This window comes from Acanthisitta chloris, unplaced genomic scaffold (assembly GCF_000695815.1).
Source record: "Acanthisitta chloris isolate BGI_N310 unplaced genomic scaffold, ASM69581v1 scaffold2721, whole genome shotgun sequence".
NCBI lineage: Eukaryota > Metazoa > Chordata > Aves > Passeriformes > Acanthisittidae > Acanthisitta > Acanthisitta chloris.
The window spans coordinates 156,148-173,685 of record NW_008657447.1 but is presented as its reverse complement, the minus strand read 5'-3'; the positions used below and the strand labels follow the sequence as shown (position 1 = coordinate 173,685).

The 17,538-nt window shown below is 37.4% G+C and overlaps 1 protein-coding gene across 1 annotated transcript in view; it reads right to left on the bottom strand.

Annotated features, from left to right (window-relative positions):
* Positions 1-700: 700 nt before the first annotated feature.
* The window catches only part of LRP2 (low density lipoprotein receptor-related protein 2), a 115,519-nt gene continuing 98,681 nt past the window's right edge, over positions 701-17,538 (bottom strand). The window contains exons 65-79 of the mRNA XM_009084699.1: positions 17,041-17,172; positions 16,330-16,473; positions 15,443-15,608; positions 13,319-13,447; positions 12,413-12,633; positions 11,797-11,973; positions 10,097-10,216; positions 8,034-8,124; positions 7,378-7,445; positions 7,091-7,208; positions 5,790-5,919; positions 3,536-3,655; positions 3,336-3,443; positions 1,947-2,018; positions 701-862 (exon numbers count right to left, since the gene is read on the bottom strand). Of these exons, the coding sequence (XP_009082947.1) occupies positions 701-862; positions 1,947-2,018; positions 3,336-3,443; positions 3,536-3,655; positions 5,790-5,919; positions 7,091-7,208; positions 7,378-7,445; positions 8,034-8,124; positions 10,097-10,216; positions 11,797-11,973; positions 12,413-12,633; positions 13,319-13,447; positions 15,443-15,608; positions 16,330-16,473; positions 17,041-17,172 (1,958 nt within the window). The remainder of the gene's footprint in view (positions 863-1,946; positions 2,019-3,335; positions 3,444-3,535; positions 3,656-5,789; positions 5,920-7,090; positions 7,209-7,377; positions 7,446-8,033; positions 8,125-10,096; positions 10,217-11,796; positions 11,974-12,412; positions 12,634-13,318; positions 13,448-15,442; positions 15,609-16,329; positions 16,474-17,040; positions 17,173-17,538) is intronic.

The following is a 17,538-nucleotide window of genomic DNA, read 5'->3' as shown; positions in this document are numbered from 1 at the left end:
GGAACACTATTAATGGAATGGTGTTAATTAGAACCTAGAGCAAAAATGTGTGTCTTAGGGATGGAGAGGAAATTAAGCCATTAAAATATTGTAAGGACAACATTTTGCACAGGTAGATATTCAGCACAATGGTGCTGCATTGACTCTTCCATCTTTTGTTTAACACAAGATAAACAGAGACTCCCATTTTTACATATAGTAGTATATAAAACATGTGGTAAAGATGCCCAGAGCACCCATACAAGTTTGAAAAGGTGCTGTTATAAAAGATATACTCTAAAGATCCTGTTAATCAGTAATGTTCCTATATTTGCCTTGTTTGGTTCTTTTTTAAATTTTTAAACATTTATAGAATTAATTTATCCCTAAATATAGGACCAATTCCATACGAATTTCTACTAGCAACATCACTGAACAAGATAATCTTAGAAAAATTTACAAATGTACAATATATTTATAACATTACTTTCAGACAGCTTCAGTGCAAAGATATACATATAGTACATCACAATAATTGTTCATAAAAATAGAAATTGGCATTTGTCAAAATACAAGGCATAGTTTCAATGTACATCTCCAGCCATTGGCTAAGAGATGTAAATATTTTTATAAAGCATTTGAATGTGAACCTTACTCTTCTGTTTATAAAAAATATATGTGCAAATGGATGTGTCTAATTTTCCCTAAATCAGTTACCTAGTTATACTACAGAGTCCTCTTTTACAAGATTGGCTGTGTCTTTAAATGTATCCTCTGTTGCTGTATAAGCTAATGGTTGGTCTCTCTTTAGAATAATCTTGGGAGGCAGTGAAGGAGAAGTGGTAGGGACATTTTCTGTGTCCTGTTGCTGCTCTTTTTCCATCTGAAACAAAAATCATAAAATCCAAGTTTACATTCTAATGCACCATACATCCAACCTTAACTATCAGAAATGTTAAATAAATATTCCTCAAGTCAAATACAGTGTAAATTATTTCAGCAAATGATCACCTGTAACAAAATTAAATGCTAATTTCATCTCAGACAGTACAGCTGAGTAAATACAATGCTACAAACTTAGTCCATATCCTGGAATTTCCATTTTAATGCTTCATGTCAGGAGTAGTTTTCTGTATCTATATGCACATACATGAATAATAGATAACATTGACACTACTACTGTTTGTAAGTGCTACATGCTTTAGTGTTGGGGAGATGAATCTCTGGCTTGCTGAACTCACTCCCACCTTGTTCAAGCATTAGAAACCTAAATTCTTCACAAAAGGCAACTAGTTTTAATCACATGACTTTGGGACAGAGGTTCCTAAGTCACTTAGGCTATCTGGAAATTTAAAATTGTAGGATGAAAAGGGCTGGAATTACTGGCTCAAGTCAGTAGAACTCCAAACCTCCACACTCAAGCCAGGGGAGAATTCCTTCAGCACACATACCACATGCTGGCAGAACAATTTAAAAGAAGATCACCTAACTGTATGGATAAAAAAATGAAGCTATTATAGAAACAGCGCTACAGTGAACAGAGCTACTGAATTTTTGTGCAGTGCTGAGGCCAAGACTGAGAGGGCAGAAATAGACTCTTCATTCCTAGTGCAGTAGAATAGCCTCCTGCTTGTGCTGGGCCCCAGAGCTGTGCCAGAATGCACCAGCAAGCTGAAAGTGGCCCCTGAGATCCCAGAGCAGGAGCAGGCCACAGTGCCTGGGCTGGGAATTCAGGGGAGTGGGCAATGCACCTGTGCTGCCTGAGCTGGATGCCTGCTCAGCCCCTCACTCTGCATGAGACTTGGTAATTTTTCTCACAACCACTTCAGTCCTACCTTAACCTGGACTGGAATGTCTGTGCTGCTGCACACAGCAGCAGAATCTACCCATAATATTTATCCTATGAAAGCAAGAACAAAGTCCAGCAGTACACTAGCTGAAAAATAGTATACAATATTAAACAATACCTCAGCATATACTGGGTTTTCAAAATTAGTGTTCTGTTTTACTTTTCTCTTGAAGAAACTCCATTTTGATTCCTGAAACATAAAAATAATTAGAACTTTAGACATTTTTCTCACAACTTCTCTGGAAACTGTTGGATTTTACTAGCACTGACTGCTAGCTTAGCAATTTCAGCTGGATTGTTCTTACATATCTTACATTAAAACATTTCATGTTTTAATTCTACGCATGGAACTCAACTTTCCTTTCTGCTAGATAACCCGTTATGGTTATTTTACCTAAAGCAGGATTCACACAAGGCTAGGCAGAAGGCAATAAAAATGACTAAATTAATTCATGGATTACTTTATATTATTAATATTTATATCATTCATTAATATTAATATCATTCCAGACAAGTACATCAAAGAGGAAAAAAAAGTCTTGAAAACAACACAAGATAAATTACTGAAGGAATGAAACTACAACAGGTTGACAGATCTGTCATTTTAAAGCTCATCAGAGGTGCTTTTACTGCACAATGTATGAAAATGGTCCTGTAAACAAGCCACCATCAGTTCATTCAGATGGATTTTAAGATATAAAAATGTATCTTTCATGCATCATTAATAATCTAGATGAGGCAATACTTTGATCTTGATTGTTAAAATGTCCTGCAAGAACACATAGAACAAGTGTCTTAAATGTCCTTGCTAGCTCTTTTAAATATGGATAAAATTACAAATATATGAGAGAATAAAATGATGACAGTACATTGACTAAATGTCTTATTTCAATTTTTTTCAGACCAACCCCTCCCCCCCTCGGGTTTTCACTGTTTTAAACCAAAATGTAATTTTTCTTGACTTTTCTTCTCCTACTTCATAGTGGGGGATGATCCCAAAAACCCCCCACACTCTGCTGCTTCTATCAAGGTATAATTCAATATGGCTTTACAAGTAATTGTTTAGGGTCTGAAGTAAAGCCTTAGTTATAATAATTTCTGCTGGAGAGCAATGACAACAGTTACATTACAGTTTTCAGACTAGTGCCTGCCCTCAAAATGAAGCACAACTAACAGTGAAAAGAAACTCTCTGTTCCAATCTGCTCACTTCAAAATAAGTAGATGGGCCAGGAAGAAGAGGAGGGTTTAATCAAAATAGACACTTATTGTGTGCCCTAGGCAACTCTGTGCTTGTGCTGCTTTTTTTCTGATAAAACTGTTCCTGATCAGCTACTGTAAATCTTGTCAATATGATCCAGACAGTTGGACTTGATGCAGATGATGTGCAAAATCCATGGCATTATTTAAAGAGAATTGAAACTGTATTGCAGCTTCCCTAACAATTCAATTTTGGTGATCTGGAGCAGAAAACAAACAAGGCAGCCTTAAAGCATTTCTGTTTCCTACCTGAGGTGCATCTGTACTCTGAGGTGGTTCACTTGGACTAGCAGATATCACAGAGGCATAGACAGGATTTTCAAAATTTTCATTTTCTTCACTACTGGCTGCTGCTACCTGTAGGAAAAGAAGGAAAATCAACATTCTTCAAAGGAAAGAAGGTCATAATAGAAAATGAAAAGTGAAAGTCAAGCCTAAGCTTCTCTTACATGTGTTGGCCGAACGACTGTAACTGCACCAGCTGTGCTGACTCCACCATCTTGGGTTGCATACATTGGATTTTCAAATGTGATTGGCTGTTTCCCTGACTCCACTGCAAAGTTTTCATTCTATGAAGGAAAGAAAATCAACAACAATTGTAGTGAGATAAACACCTCCGTACTGCGAGAAATTGATTTATAGTCAAATTCTTCATCTTGGAAAACAACATGTTTCCTTTCACATAGGCTTATACAAACCTAGCATCTATTAAAAACACAGCATTAGTTTGCAATCCATTGTTTTACTCCCTAACTTAGCAGCCTGGACCCTTGATTGTTCCAATATTACCCCATTTTCTAGCTGAACAAAAAAAGCCCCTTACATTTCATACTTGACTCAAAGTATTTTATGATTGGGAAAGATGACTCTCACAAATCACACCTTCAACAGGGAAGAGATATCAAAGGAAGCATATTTCCAAAATGAATATTTCAATTTAGAGACTCAAAATGACATACAAATTAACAAGCACTAGCTGCTATATAAAAAAATGGGATTCATTCATTTTGTCCCAGCAAGAAGACTGCTATAATTTTTGAGACAAAGAAGTAAGTGTGTCTCTTTGTTATGTCAGATGAGCTATGCCAGAAATTCAGTGTTTCAGTTTTTAGCATATCCCTCATTATAAATCAATACTTTGCCTATTGTGCCAAACCCTGAGCTACAGCTACAGTGCCTACAGCAGAGGGGCAAAGGTGCCATCTTAAGCATTTCTTAAAATATTGAGTGCTACATAAGGGCACTCAGTGCCACCCAGGCCTAGCCAGCTACGCGTCAACAGGCAGGAGGATAATGCAAACAAAAGCCCACCCAGTCTCACATGTCTTGCTCATTGTCACAGCCCTAGAACTAGCAAGGAATAACAGAGGAATAGTACATCAGCTAGTTCCTTAAACCTGCCTCATTTTTACCAACCAGTGCTTCATGCCACAAGGATTCCTGCTTTGTGCTTTTCACCACACAACAAACTCTTGTCACCTCCCTGGAATTACCCTAGCTTGGCTAAGAACAGCCACACTGAAAAATGTCCTTCTAATATCTACTCATGCATATGTGATGTTAAAATTTTAGAAGGCACATCCCACAGCTGCTGTACACCAAACCCTTTGAATTCTTTCCTTGTCAACTATACCATTTTTGTTTATACTCTGAATACATAGGGAGAATTAACACTACCTCAATAGAAATAGTCTGTACCAGATGTGTTATTAGCAATGTATAAACTGCATTGGTTGAACTTCAATATGCCAATGTTAGGCCAGAAAATGCAAAGTATGGTAAAGTTTTCCATGCATGAAAAAGATTTGAGGTAGTAGACAAGACTAAAACTATTTTCCCAGTATTTGCTGAAGTGTTCCTATGGTTGTTTTGTTACACATCCTGCCTAGTTATAAGAAAGACTGTGTTTCTTTATCTAGAAAAAGGTCATATATGTATATCATGAGCTAATCTTCTCTACCTGTTTCATTTCATATAAATTTACTGTCAGTTAGGTCTGTAATTTACAAGTTTTGCAGCAAGCACTTATTATTCAAACATACCCGTGGTCTGTTTCTTACAAGTAAAAATGTTTTGGACATTTTACTTCTTCTGGTAAATAGGGACTATACAGGATACAAAACACAGGGATGTGCTGTTTCTCAGATGTGCATAATAAACATGGATCAAGTAGAATTACACTGTATGATATCTCCAAAACTATTAAATATGATTTATTTAAACTGGATAAATTAAGAGACCGTGGAATTAATAATTTTTTGCACAAAGTGGTGTATCCTGTGGTTAGGCTTTAGTTTTTTTCTCTGAACTTTCTAACGTACTGTCTGGATTTGAAAACCACATACTTTAACCTGTTCTATGGAACACAAAGGCCCTCAAAAAATTCCCTGTTAAAATGTCTTCACTCGCCTATTAATTCCCTGTATATTCCATGAATATGCTGAAAGAGGAAAGGGGGTAATCAACTTAATTTCTACCACATAAATCTTGAGAAAAGTCACATTAATTTGAAGAACAGCCTACATTTGTCCTTGCTTTCAAATCACAAAAATCTATTTCAGGAAATTATCGATCATTGTTCCCTTCTTTTGCTAGAACACGTTTATCATCTCACTATCTTTTTTACATAAAAGGCTCTCCCCTATCAAATGAAAACTGCATTAAAAGAACAGAATTTTCTATCATTTGAGAACTCAACCTTACCATTTGCATTGCTCTGTCTATGGCAGAATCACCTCCAAAGCCAGAGACTCCTATGTCCATACTCACATCTGCTCCAGATCGGAAAGTTACTCCATTGCCATTTTCATTAGATTTCACAAGACTGCTTAAACTACACAGGAAAAAAACAACCAACCAAACAATAAACAACACAACACCAAGAAAGAAATTTAGCCCATTCAAACTTTTTATAAGAGCATGTAGTGACAGGACAAGGGGCAATGGATTCAAACTAAAAGAGAGTAGGTTCAGATTAGACATTTGTGTCTCTACTGTGAGGTGGTAAAACACTAGAACAGGTTGCCTAGAGAAGTTGTTTAAGGAGGTGTTCAAGGAGGTGAACCTTGAATCCCTGGAGGTATTCAAGGCCAGGCTGGAGCTTTGCGCAACCTGGTCTAGTGAAAGGTGTCCCTGCCCATGGCAGGGGATTTGGAACCAGATGGTCTTTGAGGTCTCCTCTAACCCAAACCATTCTATGATTCTATGAAACTAATTCAATTTATTCATAAGTTAATATCGTTAAATTTGAGTAAAACTTTTGTGCAGACCAATCCATCAGGGCAAAGAAGTTTTAAGAAATCTCCAAGCTGCTCACTGAAATTCCCTGTTTCCTGCTTTTCTGAATTGAAACTTTCTGCATCATAAGATAGTGAACGAGTAGAAATTTTGATGTACTGACTTGAACTTTACTGTTCAACAATTCTTCTCAAATAAGTTATGAGGCTGTGTGAAATGAAGATATCAGGTTTTTGTCTGTGAGGCTTGATTCATACTCATTTCTGCCATGAATGTGTCTTAGTGCTGCAGTTACTCGATCAGTCTTTACACTGTGAACTCCTACCTTTACTGCAGAGTTAACTCAACCGGTAACTTAGCTGTTGCCCATAATGTGGGTCTTGTCTGTGTACAGGAATCATAGCTAAGATTTACCTCTTTTTAATTGAATCAGCTGATGCCTACAGGGCCATCTGGTAAAGTGTGTGGTCTTTTTTATTTTTTTGAACGGAATATCCAGTTCCAGATCTGGTAAACAGTCTTCTATACTGCTCATTATTTAGAAGATAATTTAGAAAGTAAAAGAGTTTTACTCCTTTGTTACACAATAATAATCAGCTATGATATTTCTTAGAATCAAAAATCCACTGGAATTGCTGTAACACTGCACTTCCTGTATTCCAACAGAATGAGCAAACAGCAAACACTAGAGTTTTCAGAAATATTTAAGAACAAACATACGTTTTCAGCTCACAGGCATTCCAGCTCTGAAAGCCTTCAGAACATACCTTGGTAGTTTGGGAAGCGCTGGTAAAAGGGAGCCTGTTCGTCTGTAGTTAAAAAAGCCTCCAACTGCTAGCACTCCAATTATTATGATTAGTATGACTGTCAGCAACACTGCTACTGCTGCTGTCAAAGACAGAAGAATAAGCAAATATTCAAGCAAGCATAGTTCAGTGCAATAAAAAAAAAAAGAGCCCAGAGAATTATAAGCTTGACACTGAATAGGTATCATGGTGAGGTATATTACATTCTTCACCTCGAATACCAAGTGTAATATATACTTGAAGCTTACTTGTTCCAGGAGGGACTCCTTTTGACAGTCCTATTTCACAATAATTCCCAGTGTATCCATAAGAACATCTGTAAATGTAAGAAGGACAGCTGACTGAATAGCTTTTATTAAGTTTAGGACCTCAGCTTTATTATTATATTCTGCAATGTTTGTCTACATGTCATAAATTTTAACTCCATGTTCAGTAATTATGTATTTCACTGACTGTAAATATAGTATGTCTGATATATTCGTAGAGTTAAAAGTGGAAATAAAAAGTGCTGAGTCAGAAAACTAGTCACTGAAGTCAAAAGGTTTTGTTTCAGTGGAGCATTGGTGGCACCTGCTGGCTGCTCCAAGCTACATTTACTGAGCATTCTCCATTGCTACCATTTTTTGGTATAGTACTTTATTAGAATCATCAGAGGTTTGCCTTTCTGGGGTTTTTAGGTTTGGAGGGGTCCATTCTGTGCCCCCTACACACACTTGATGCACTTGCATTACTTATTCACTATATTTTAATGCATCTTTGTTTTTCTGTAGTTGTTATAAACATGCTACTGCAGATGTATGATGTCTTCTGAAGCATTTCCAATGAATTTCATAGAGTTTAATTGTCTGTGAGACTAAACTAGCACAACCAGACCCAGGACTACCCTAATAACATACTGACTTACTTGCACTTTGGTAGACTGCTTTCATCTATGTAGCATGTTCCTCCATTCATGCACCTGCAAGCTGGGGGCATTGTGGGAGGGGATTCAATAGCTGAAAAATTCAAAAGCCACACGTGTTAGCAAGACATCTTTAACAAAATAAATACTACCAATAGAGCATTTTATTTCTCTCCATAGAACTTGCATATGCAAACTCTATTTTCAGATTATTTTTTGATAGCACATTTGTTGCCATTATGTCTATTTTTTCTACCAAAGCAGTTTATTTTAATTGAGTAAAATGTGTTCTCAGAAAATAACTACTTATTCGGTACAAAGTAGGCATAGTCAACTCAAGAGCTGTATGTCCACTCACTTTCTGTTGCTCATGCAATACAGCCTACCACCACCCTACAAACCTTTCCATTCAGAGAATAGCAATGCTTTATTTCCTTTGTCTAGACTCTTCCCTCCAATGACCCGAAAGTTGCACAGAGAAGGCCAAACTGGGATGCACTTACATATGAGGAAAAGCAGTGGATGGAAATGTGCATACAGAAAGAGCACTACTCTAATGCTGAGTCAAATGAAAATAAAATTGTACTTCAGTAAGAGCTCAAGATATGCTGTCCAAAAACTGCAGTTAACATAGGAAAAGCTCTGTATCTTAGCCATCATTATAGGCTATAAAATAAGGATGGACTTTCACAGTCTGTCTTACACTGATAAAATAAATCATAATACCTCTGTCACAAAATTTTTATCAGCCAGAGGCAGAGGAAGTCTCTTGTTACAGTGTTACTTACAGGCAAAATTCCCTTCAAGTAAATGGAGTACAAAAAGGGGAAATGCAGAGGTTTTACAGGCTGTTTCTCAGTAGCTGCAATATGGGCAAAGGGCCAAATAAACCAAATGTATATGCAAAAGCTATGTTTGGTCAGTACATTAGTTATGGCAGTCACAGTTCACTAACTAAAAAAATCTGCTTAAAGTCAAGATAAAAATACATTTGAAAATGGAGACGGTACTATGTATCTTATAATTTGTCTCCTTCTTTTCCTCAAAATAAAATCAAGCACAGTTTTCTTAATTCCCAGACATTTATGTAAACCGGTTTCAGAAAAGAATAACAAGTTCAGTGTCCTCAGAGCAAAAAACAGCTATTAGCAATGCAATCAACAGTGTTATTGAGCCCTAATTTAAAGAGTACTGCATACTTCCATTCACTATTACATATTGCTAACTCCTCTTTCTGCAGCTCACACCATATGGTAATAGGAAAAGCATTAACAATTACTAAGAAAATGTAATTTAGAGGTAAGGAAGTGTAAAAGGTTATGACATTTTCAGTGCAAAAAGAATATAATTCAGAGAAGACTAACCACAGGAAGGATGCCTGACATAATTTATAAATCATGATGTATTAAATATATATTGCAAGGTCAAGTACAAGGACATCTGGCTACAACCTACATCACTGCAAGCTAAGAATGCAGCCTCTCAGCTACAGAGAAAAAAATCCTGCAGTGGTATGCTCTTTCTTCTCCTGCAAGCACTGCAAGGACTTTGCTGCAATGCAACAACCAAGCATGAAACTCTAGCTTTCCAGAGCATGATAATTATCTAGAAGATGTCTCTGTCCATACTCTGAGTTCTATAAGCTTTATGTGTCTATTATATTCTATTATACTGATGAAACATTACCTTTAACGGAATGGTAAACAAAATTATTAACAATAATTTGTCAGAAATTCTAAATTCTGAAATCAATGCATTTGAAAGAAAATAAAATATTTTGGAATTCAAAAGAAAAATCAGAAACTGTAACCAATTTTGTAGCTGGATCTGGTCTGGTTGGAGTGATATACCTATATCCATTTTACAAATACATGCAAAGAGATAAAAGGAAGTGCACAAGGTGACCACAAATCAGTGATGACTGAAAATAAAAGCCAGATGTCCTGTCTTACAATATCTATTACACCAGTTAGCTCATCCCACCGTATTTCTAACTCAGTACTGTATTTGCATTCCTAGAGAAAAGCTTCTGTTGCTTTAATTTCCAGTTTGACAAATTATTCTACCTGCATCACACTCTGTGCTGCTTCCTTCTATGAACCGAGTCCCTTGAGGACACGCGCAGGTGTATCCTCCTGGTCTTAGCAAGCAGAGGTGGCTGCAGACATCTTTACAAGGATTAGGCACTGAAAAAGCGATAAAGGCATTTTAAGAAGCAATCCAGCATATTGTTGAGGTAAAGCAGTGCAGTTCTCATCAGTAGTGTATCTCATCAACATCACATACCAGAAATCTAAACAAGTCTAGATCCATTTTTTTTTAATGCCCAAATACCACATTTATACCAAAACCTTCTCTCTGCCTCTTCTTACATGCTTAAGAGAGAGACAATGGCTGTTGAGAGCCAGTGTGGCACCAAGAAGAAATTGAATGTCTCCAAACAACATGGAGCTTTCTGATTCTGAAAGCTAAAGCACCTTCAATGAGGTGTGTGCTGGACGCTCCTCTGGGCATCCTCCCCTTGGATTACTGTGGACATGTTGTAGCAGGATGCTCTGCCTAAGTAGTGGTAAAATAGCTCAAACTTTACTTTTCAGAGGTTATCAGTGATAGATGGAGAAGGGAGATCACGCTGCTACTGGTGTTGAAGAATATTGAGACCAGTCTGACTCAACAATCCCAAAATCAAACATTCTGAGATGTTAAAAAAATGTTTCCTGGCAGAAACCGGTACTGGTGAGGTTGTGGCAAAGTTCCTGATAAAGGAACCAACAAGTGATAGCACTGGTAAGTTATCTAAGGGCTGCTGAGCTGACATAGCTAGCCTAGAAATATATGACTGACAGTCAACCACTTTATACTATAAAAACCCAGTTCCACAACAGGGTCTTCTAGCATATCCCTTCTAGGAACTTGTATGGAGATTCCTCCTTTGAGTGGAGAGGCCCCTCAAGGTTACTCCTTGAGGCTGAGTGAAAGACTTTTGCCCATGGTCATTGGTATGAATGAGTAACATCCATCTTTATAACCATTCAGCTAGTTTTGAAATTATTAATTTAATAAACAGTGCTCTATACTAGTAGTCATAACAACCTATTCTGTGTGTAAATAATCCTGATTGAAGTCTTTTGATCTAATCATTATCATCATCAATTTAAATAATTTACTTTATTCATATTTGTTTTGCCATCCTTAATCCTGCAGGACAAAGTCATATAAGGGCTCAATTACACCTATATAATCATTTAGACATAAAACATTGACCAGTCTGGGACTAGGATTGGATCCAGCCACTCTCGAGTCCTCTCTGAGAAGGGAATTTAGCAAGGGGGTCCTTCTTGAACCTCATGATCAACAGGAGGTTCTTCTGGTAAACTTTGTTTGAAGTTTCCATTCTGCCCACAATACACATCATAGCTGAAATAATCCTGCTTTGGAGGCAGTACTAAACAGCCAACACTTTGCCAGGATAAATATATACTGTGGCTGCCATCTCTATAACAATTCCATGATGGAGGGCAAGAGAAAGGACAAGGCCAAAACTAGAACTTAGAAACTCTGAAGAACAGTGTTTGGTGTTCCACTGTTAATTTAATTTTGGGTGTGCAGAAAATATTTGCCAGCCTCTATTTTTAGGTTGTCAGAAACTAATATTATTGCATACTAATAGATGCATTATCAGAAGATTACTAAGCCCTTTTGAGGACATTGATACCAACTTTCATCTCAGAGCAAGGAATGGCTCACCAGGATCCTGATTACATACCTGACTGATTGTATCTGTGTTGGTGATAGATGCGCACTTGAGTAAGCCATGGATTTACCGTCAGCACTTTCACTTTTTCTCCATTTCCAAATTTATCTTTCTTCCAGACTTCTCCTCGTTCTTTAGCTATCCAATATAAATGGCCCTCAAAGACATCAAGGCTGTATGGACTGCCTACTTCTCAAAGGAACCAAACAAAGGACTGTCAGCAAGCAAATCTCAGGCAGGAACAACAAAACTGCTGTTCTTCTTCAGCTTAAATATATTATCTAATCCTTTCACTTTAAGACATTTGGAGCTATATATTTACATTCTCATGTGCCCGACCACTTCATGTCACTGTGCCTGCAGACTGCTTAAAAATATACATTAAAAAGCAAGAAGTCAATTTTCCACATTGTCTCCTATCCGGGACATGTAAACTACCCTCAGGGAGTCTAGTTACCAGGCATCATGAGCACTGGACCTGGTGTGCCATTTTCCCCTGTATAAGGGAGAAAACACTACCAAGACTCACTCTTTGAAAAGCTCCAAATCTTGCCTGACTTGTGAAGCCCAAGTGCTTGTTAGCAAACATCTTGGTTACTATTACATAAATTGCATAATAAGTTCTTACCTCCATGTAATACGATGGTTCTGTCAGTCCCATCAGGTCTCATGGATTCAATGATATTTTCTTTAGAATCACTCCAATAGATTCTATCATTGTTCAAATAATCAATAGAAAGACCTGTTGGCCAGCCAAGGTCTTCAGAGACCAGAGTTTGTCTTTGCTGTCCATCCATCCAGGCACATTCAATCTTTGGCTGCCTTCCCCAGTCAGTCCAATACATCAGTCTGAAAGGACAGAACCAGAATTTAATATGGTTCAGAACTTGGTCACCATGATTAACCTTTGGAATTTCATGGAAAAGGTCAGTTGTGGAACAAAATGCTGTTCAGCAAGCTATGTTTTGCAGATGTGATTGAGAAGGTCACAGAGTGTTCTCTGAACAATCTTATTTCAAGTACAGAATATAAATACCAAAAGAACATCCATCAGTCATGATGAAGCTGCAGCATCCTGATGACTTCAGGGAGCCATGCTGCTTTACTCCAGCTGAGAGAAGTATGTATTACAATATCCATCACATAATACAAGTTGTAGAAAGCACAGCTGTTGAATGTATTGATGTATTTACACTAGTTTCCCCTGTGAAGGAGACTATGTCTGTATTGCTTGGAGCTGGTAAAGAGACATTCACATCTATTTCCACATTTCCGTAGTAACAAAGAAATTTAGTGGGTGCACAACACTGTAGAAAGGAGATTTTTATTTGACCTATCTTACCTTGTCACCAACACAAGCATCCATAAGAAATCTAATCTAAAGTACTTTCCCATGCATTCAAACTTCCCAACATCAGTAAAGGGAAATTCCAGAAAACATTCCCTTAGTCTTTCCTGTAAAATGCACCATTGTGTGTGTTTTTTGATTTTGAATAGCATTGAAAATAATTCTGGTAAGTAATGTAGTACTTACCCGCGTTTGGGATTGACAACAATAGCTGCTGGTTGATCCAGTAGAGAAAAAATAAGCCATTTTCTGTACCGTCCATCTAATTTTGCCACCTCTATGCGATTAGTCCCTGCATCAGTCCAGTAAAGATGTCTGAATTACATAAGACACAAAACATTACAACAGTAAATAGTTTACACTTGAGAAAAGAATACCAAGAACTTTAAAGAAAAGCAGCCATGTCAAACCAAAAAAAATTAATATAATGAAGCTGCACTGATTACATCTGAACATGTTCAGTCTGGAGTATACAGACCCTAAGTATAGGTAAGTCTAGCAAATGTGATCTATTGGCTCACCAATTTTCTCCTCTGACAGTTTCTGCAGCTGCCACTGTTCCCTCCCAAATAGACTTCACTGAAGGGTTACTGAGAGCTTTCATTGCTACTTTTAAGCAGCAGAGGTGGCTAATAAGCATCCTTAAAGATTCCATTTTCCAGGAGATGATGAGTTTCATTACAAGTAAAACTTTATTTACCATGTAATTTATTTAGCAGCTCTGAAGGTATCCAGCTTATTAGTTCACAGTTCCTCTCTAGATTCTTGCAGAGATGCTAATGAATAAATTCTTACCACATGAGATGCAGATGCTTTTAGTCCTACCAAACAGGGCACTCAGTCTACTCTTCCTTTAATTTTGTTTATCACTGTGGCTGTATTAATTTTTTTTACCTTTGATAATAAACAGACTCATTTTTATGCACTCACTAATCACATGGTGCCTTCTGATTGAATAAATTATCTCATAATTGGCTTGGGAACATGTGAAAATACTGTCATTCCTACTTTGCAGATAAGCTGAAGGACTAAGTATCTCAAACCACATGTAAGTTTTTATACAACATGCAGGCACGTAAATGTGTTTCTAGAAAATACAACATGGTTCTGAAATCAGCATAACACTATGTTTGAAGTGCTGAAGACACTAGCCTCACCAGGATGATTGTGATATATATGCTCTATCCTGGCTCTCATGACCATATGGATTTGTGAACAGAAATTCAGACACTCCTTTCTGCCCTCAAAGACGTGGTTTTCTAGGTGGCCCGCAGTTCATGAAGTGAACAACAAATAACTGGGAGGCTAGCCCAGACCTTAATATACCTATTGCATATTTTAAAACTGCTGGAAGAAAACATACAGTTTTTCACTTCTTTTTCTTTGTCATGATTTGTACCAGGAATATCCAAAATCTGTCAACACTGTACAGAAGATTGAGTCATCTCTATAACCTCTGTCCATTCAGCTTCAAACAGAATCACGACAACATGATTAGTCATGATAGACACATAGTGTCTATCTACAAACATCAGGATCCTCTCAACATTGTACCAAATGGACTACAGCTATGCCTGTCTACCACATCCTTTAACAGTTACATTGCAACACGAAATGACACCATCAGCATCAGAGTCAAACTCCCAAAAGTCATGCCCAGCTTTCTTCGGGAACTTCTCCAAGGAAGTAAACATAAGCAGCGATCTCATTGTTTTTATTAGTAAGTTAGAAAATTACCATGTTTTAACTTTACAAAAATACACAGCCAATAAAAGGGAGAAAAAACTCTGAGACACAATGACAAAAATATTGTTGTTTTCTGAGAAAACACATCTGTTCATTAGACTTCAGAGCCACTTCTAGTTCAGGATTGCTCTTATTGCACAAGGCTAGTAAGAAAGGAGCAAAGGCAAAAGACAAATTCCATTAAGAATTAGGGAGGTTTCCTTCCAACAGCAGAGAAAGCTTGTTCCCTGGAGCTTACCATTGAAGTTACCAGCTTAAGTCATTGAAGAAGAATCCATCTGACAGGAAGGCTAGTATATTATCACTTTACTGATGCAAAACTGATCTGCCAGTTGTAGGATAATGCAAGTTTCCTCAAAGAATATGTGTTGCAGTCAGCCACATGCATTTGACCTATTAACTTGCTCTGGGCAAAGACAGCTCACTGCATGGTTCTGAACTACTTTCAGACTAGACATCGTCAGAGACAGTTCATAAGGAAGAAAAAAATGGATTTTGCATGGCCTGATCACATCCTTGACACGTTCAATGTACAGCGTTTTTCTGGCTTTTCAGCGCACTTACCTTCCAACCCAGTCAACAGCTAACCCATCAGGACTGACTATGTATTTGAGATTCAAGTCAACTTCCTTTGTAGGATTGTTCCTACTGCTGTCAAATGTGGGCAGATAAGCACGTTTGATGGCTCCAAACTCAGAACCCTGTCCCAGAATGCTGAAGTACACGATACCTTCAAAAAAGGTGACAAATGTCTAGTTATTCGATATTTTTTGAAAATTCTAATCTTTCTGAGGCTCTTATATGAAGTTGCCAGACCCATTTATTTATGAATAACACAGAGTCATCTGTCCAATTAAATTACATTGTGTTAGTTACATTGTGGGTTTTAAGCCATCCATCATAGTTAAGAAGCACATCTAATGTCATCTTGATGTAGGTTATTACAGAATATATATCACATTTTTCAAGAGTAGAGGATCTTAGCTCTGAAGCCTTTGCACATGATTTTGAGAATAATTTAGATTCTCATAACTCTAAGGAGCAAGTATGGCCCAGGACAGTGGCCCCCTGTGAAAATGCCAAAAAAAGGATGCTGATGAAGAAGCAAAAATCTAAGCTAATACAGGGATCTACTGGACATTCCAGCTTAGCATAACATTTAGTTTTTGCATGACTTGAGCCAGGTTTGGGGACTGGCAAAGGCAGAAGGAAAGAAAGGGGTTAATTTATAACAATCCTCTACTGCAGCACAGTCTGAAAGAGCCACAAATCCATAGCTTAAACTCACACTGAAATGAAAGGGAAACCTAAGCAAAACCCGACCAAACTAAATTAAACATTAAAAGAAACCACAGTAGTGCTGGGGACTGAGTAGAGGGGAGGGGCACATTCAACCAAGAAATGCACCTTTTTAAACCAACCATTGCATGCTTGAGTATTAACATACTCACTCAGGCCTATTCCTTCAGGATCCCAATCATAATCCAGAGCTTGGATGCGCTCCTGGTTGTCAATATAGTCAGAGTACTGTTCTGATGAGATATTGTACCTTCGAATCCGCACATTATCTGGCAGCAGTAACAATGGAGGATTACCTGGGAAATTATAATTAATTTTATTATTACTATCCTCTTAACTATTATTTTCTGAATCAACTCTACCTATTCAATGACTGCTACACACTGTAGTCACTCCACTGAGGTATAATACTAAATATTGGCCAAAGTCCTCCCGTTCGTGTGCATCAGTCCATGAACAATGAATGGGAATCAGTCATCAAACTGCCTTTGGTTTGTACTTAATGCAGCTTTTTTTCTCATGAATTATTTTGTTGATAAAACCTAAACTTCAGGAGTAGGCAACATTAATTTCCTTCTGATGACAACCACAGAATAACAGGATTTTGTTTGTAGAAAATTTCAGGAGAAAGGAAGGCATGCACCCAAATCAAGGTATATTTTTAACATTTACAATTGGAAGCAGATATAAGCACTTGTATTCCTGAATATAGAATAGGTGGAGTATACAGATAATATTATGTTACAGAATAAAGTTTGGTTTTCATTAGCCCCTTGCTATAAAACAGAGGACTATATTCATTAAGTTGCTTACTCCACTTGCTCTTTACAGGTAGCAACAAATCTTTCTATCAGTTAACATACCATTAGCTGCACACTGTTTCCCATGTTGATCACCCACAGACTTGAAGCCATCTGCACAGAAACATTCATAGCTTCCTTTGGAATTTTTGCAGTCCTGGGTACATGTTCCAAAGATCTCACACTCATTGATATCTAGACAAAAGCAAAGAGAAGATTCCTAGAGCTTGATTTCTTTCTTCCATATGCTGGTCATCTTTACTCCACAAAGTGGTAGGTTTGTCCCTTTCCCTCATACTCTAAAAGACCAGTGACATAACAAATTATCTTTAAAAACAGCATCTATTACCTAACAGAATTTCCCACAATTCCTCTACTGTTTAACATCTCTTAACTACAGATTGCTAATAACTGCATTACTGCAATCCTGCTTAACAGATTTCTTTTCAGAGATACATTTTTGATCACGTATTTTGTGTTAAGTCACCAAGGAAAGACAAAAGATGAGGCAGGACTGAAATGAGATGCAAGAGTAAAGCTTTCCTGAAATGCTGAAGCAAA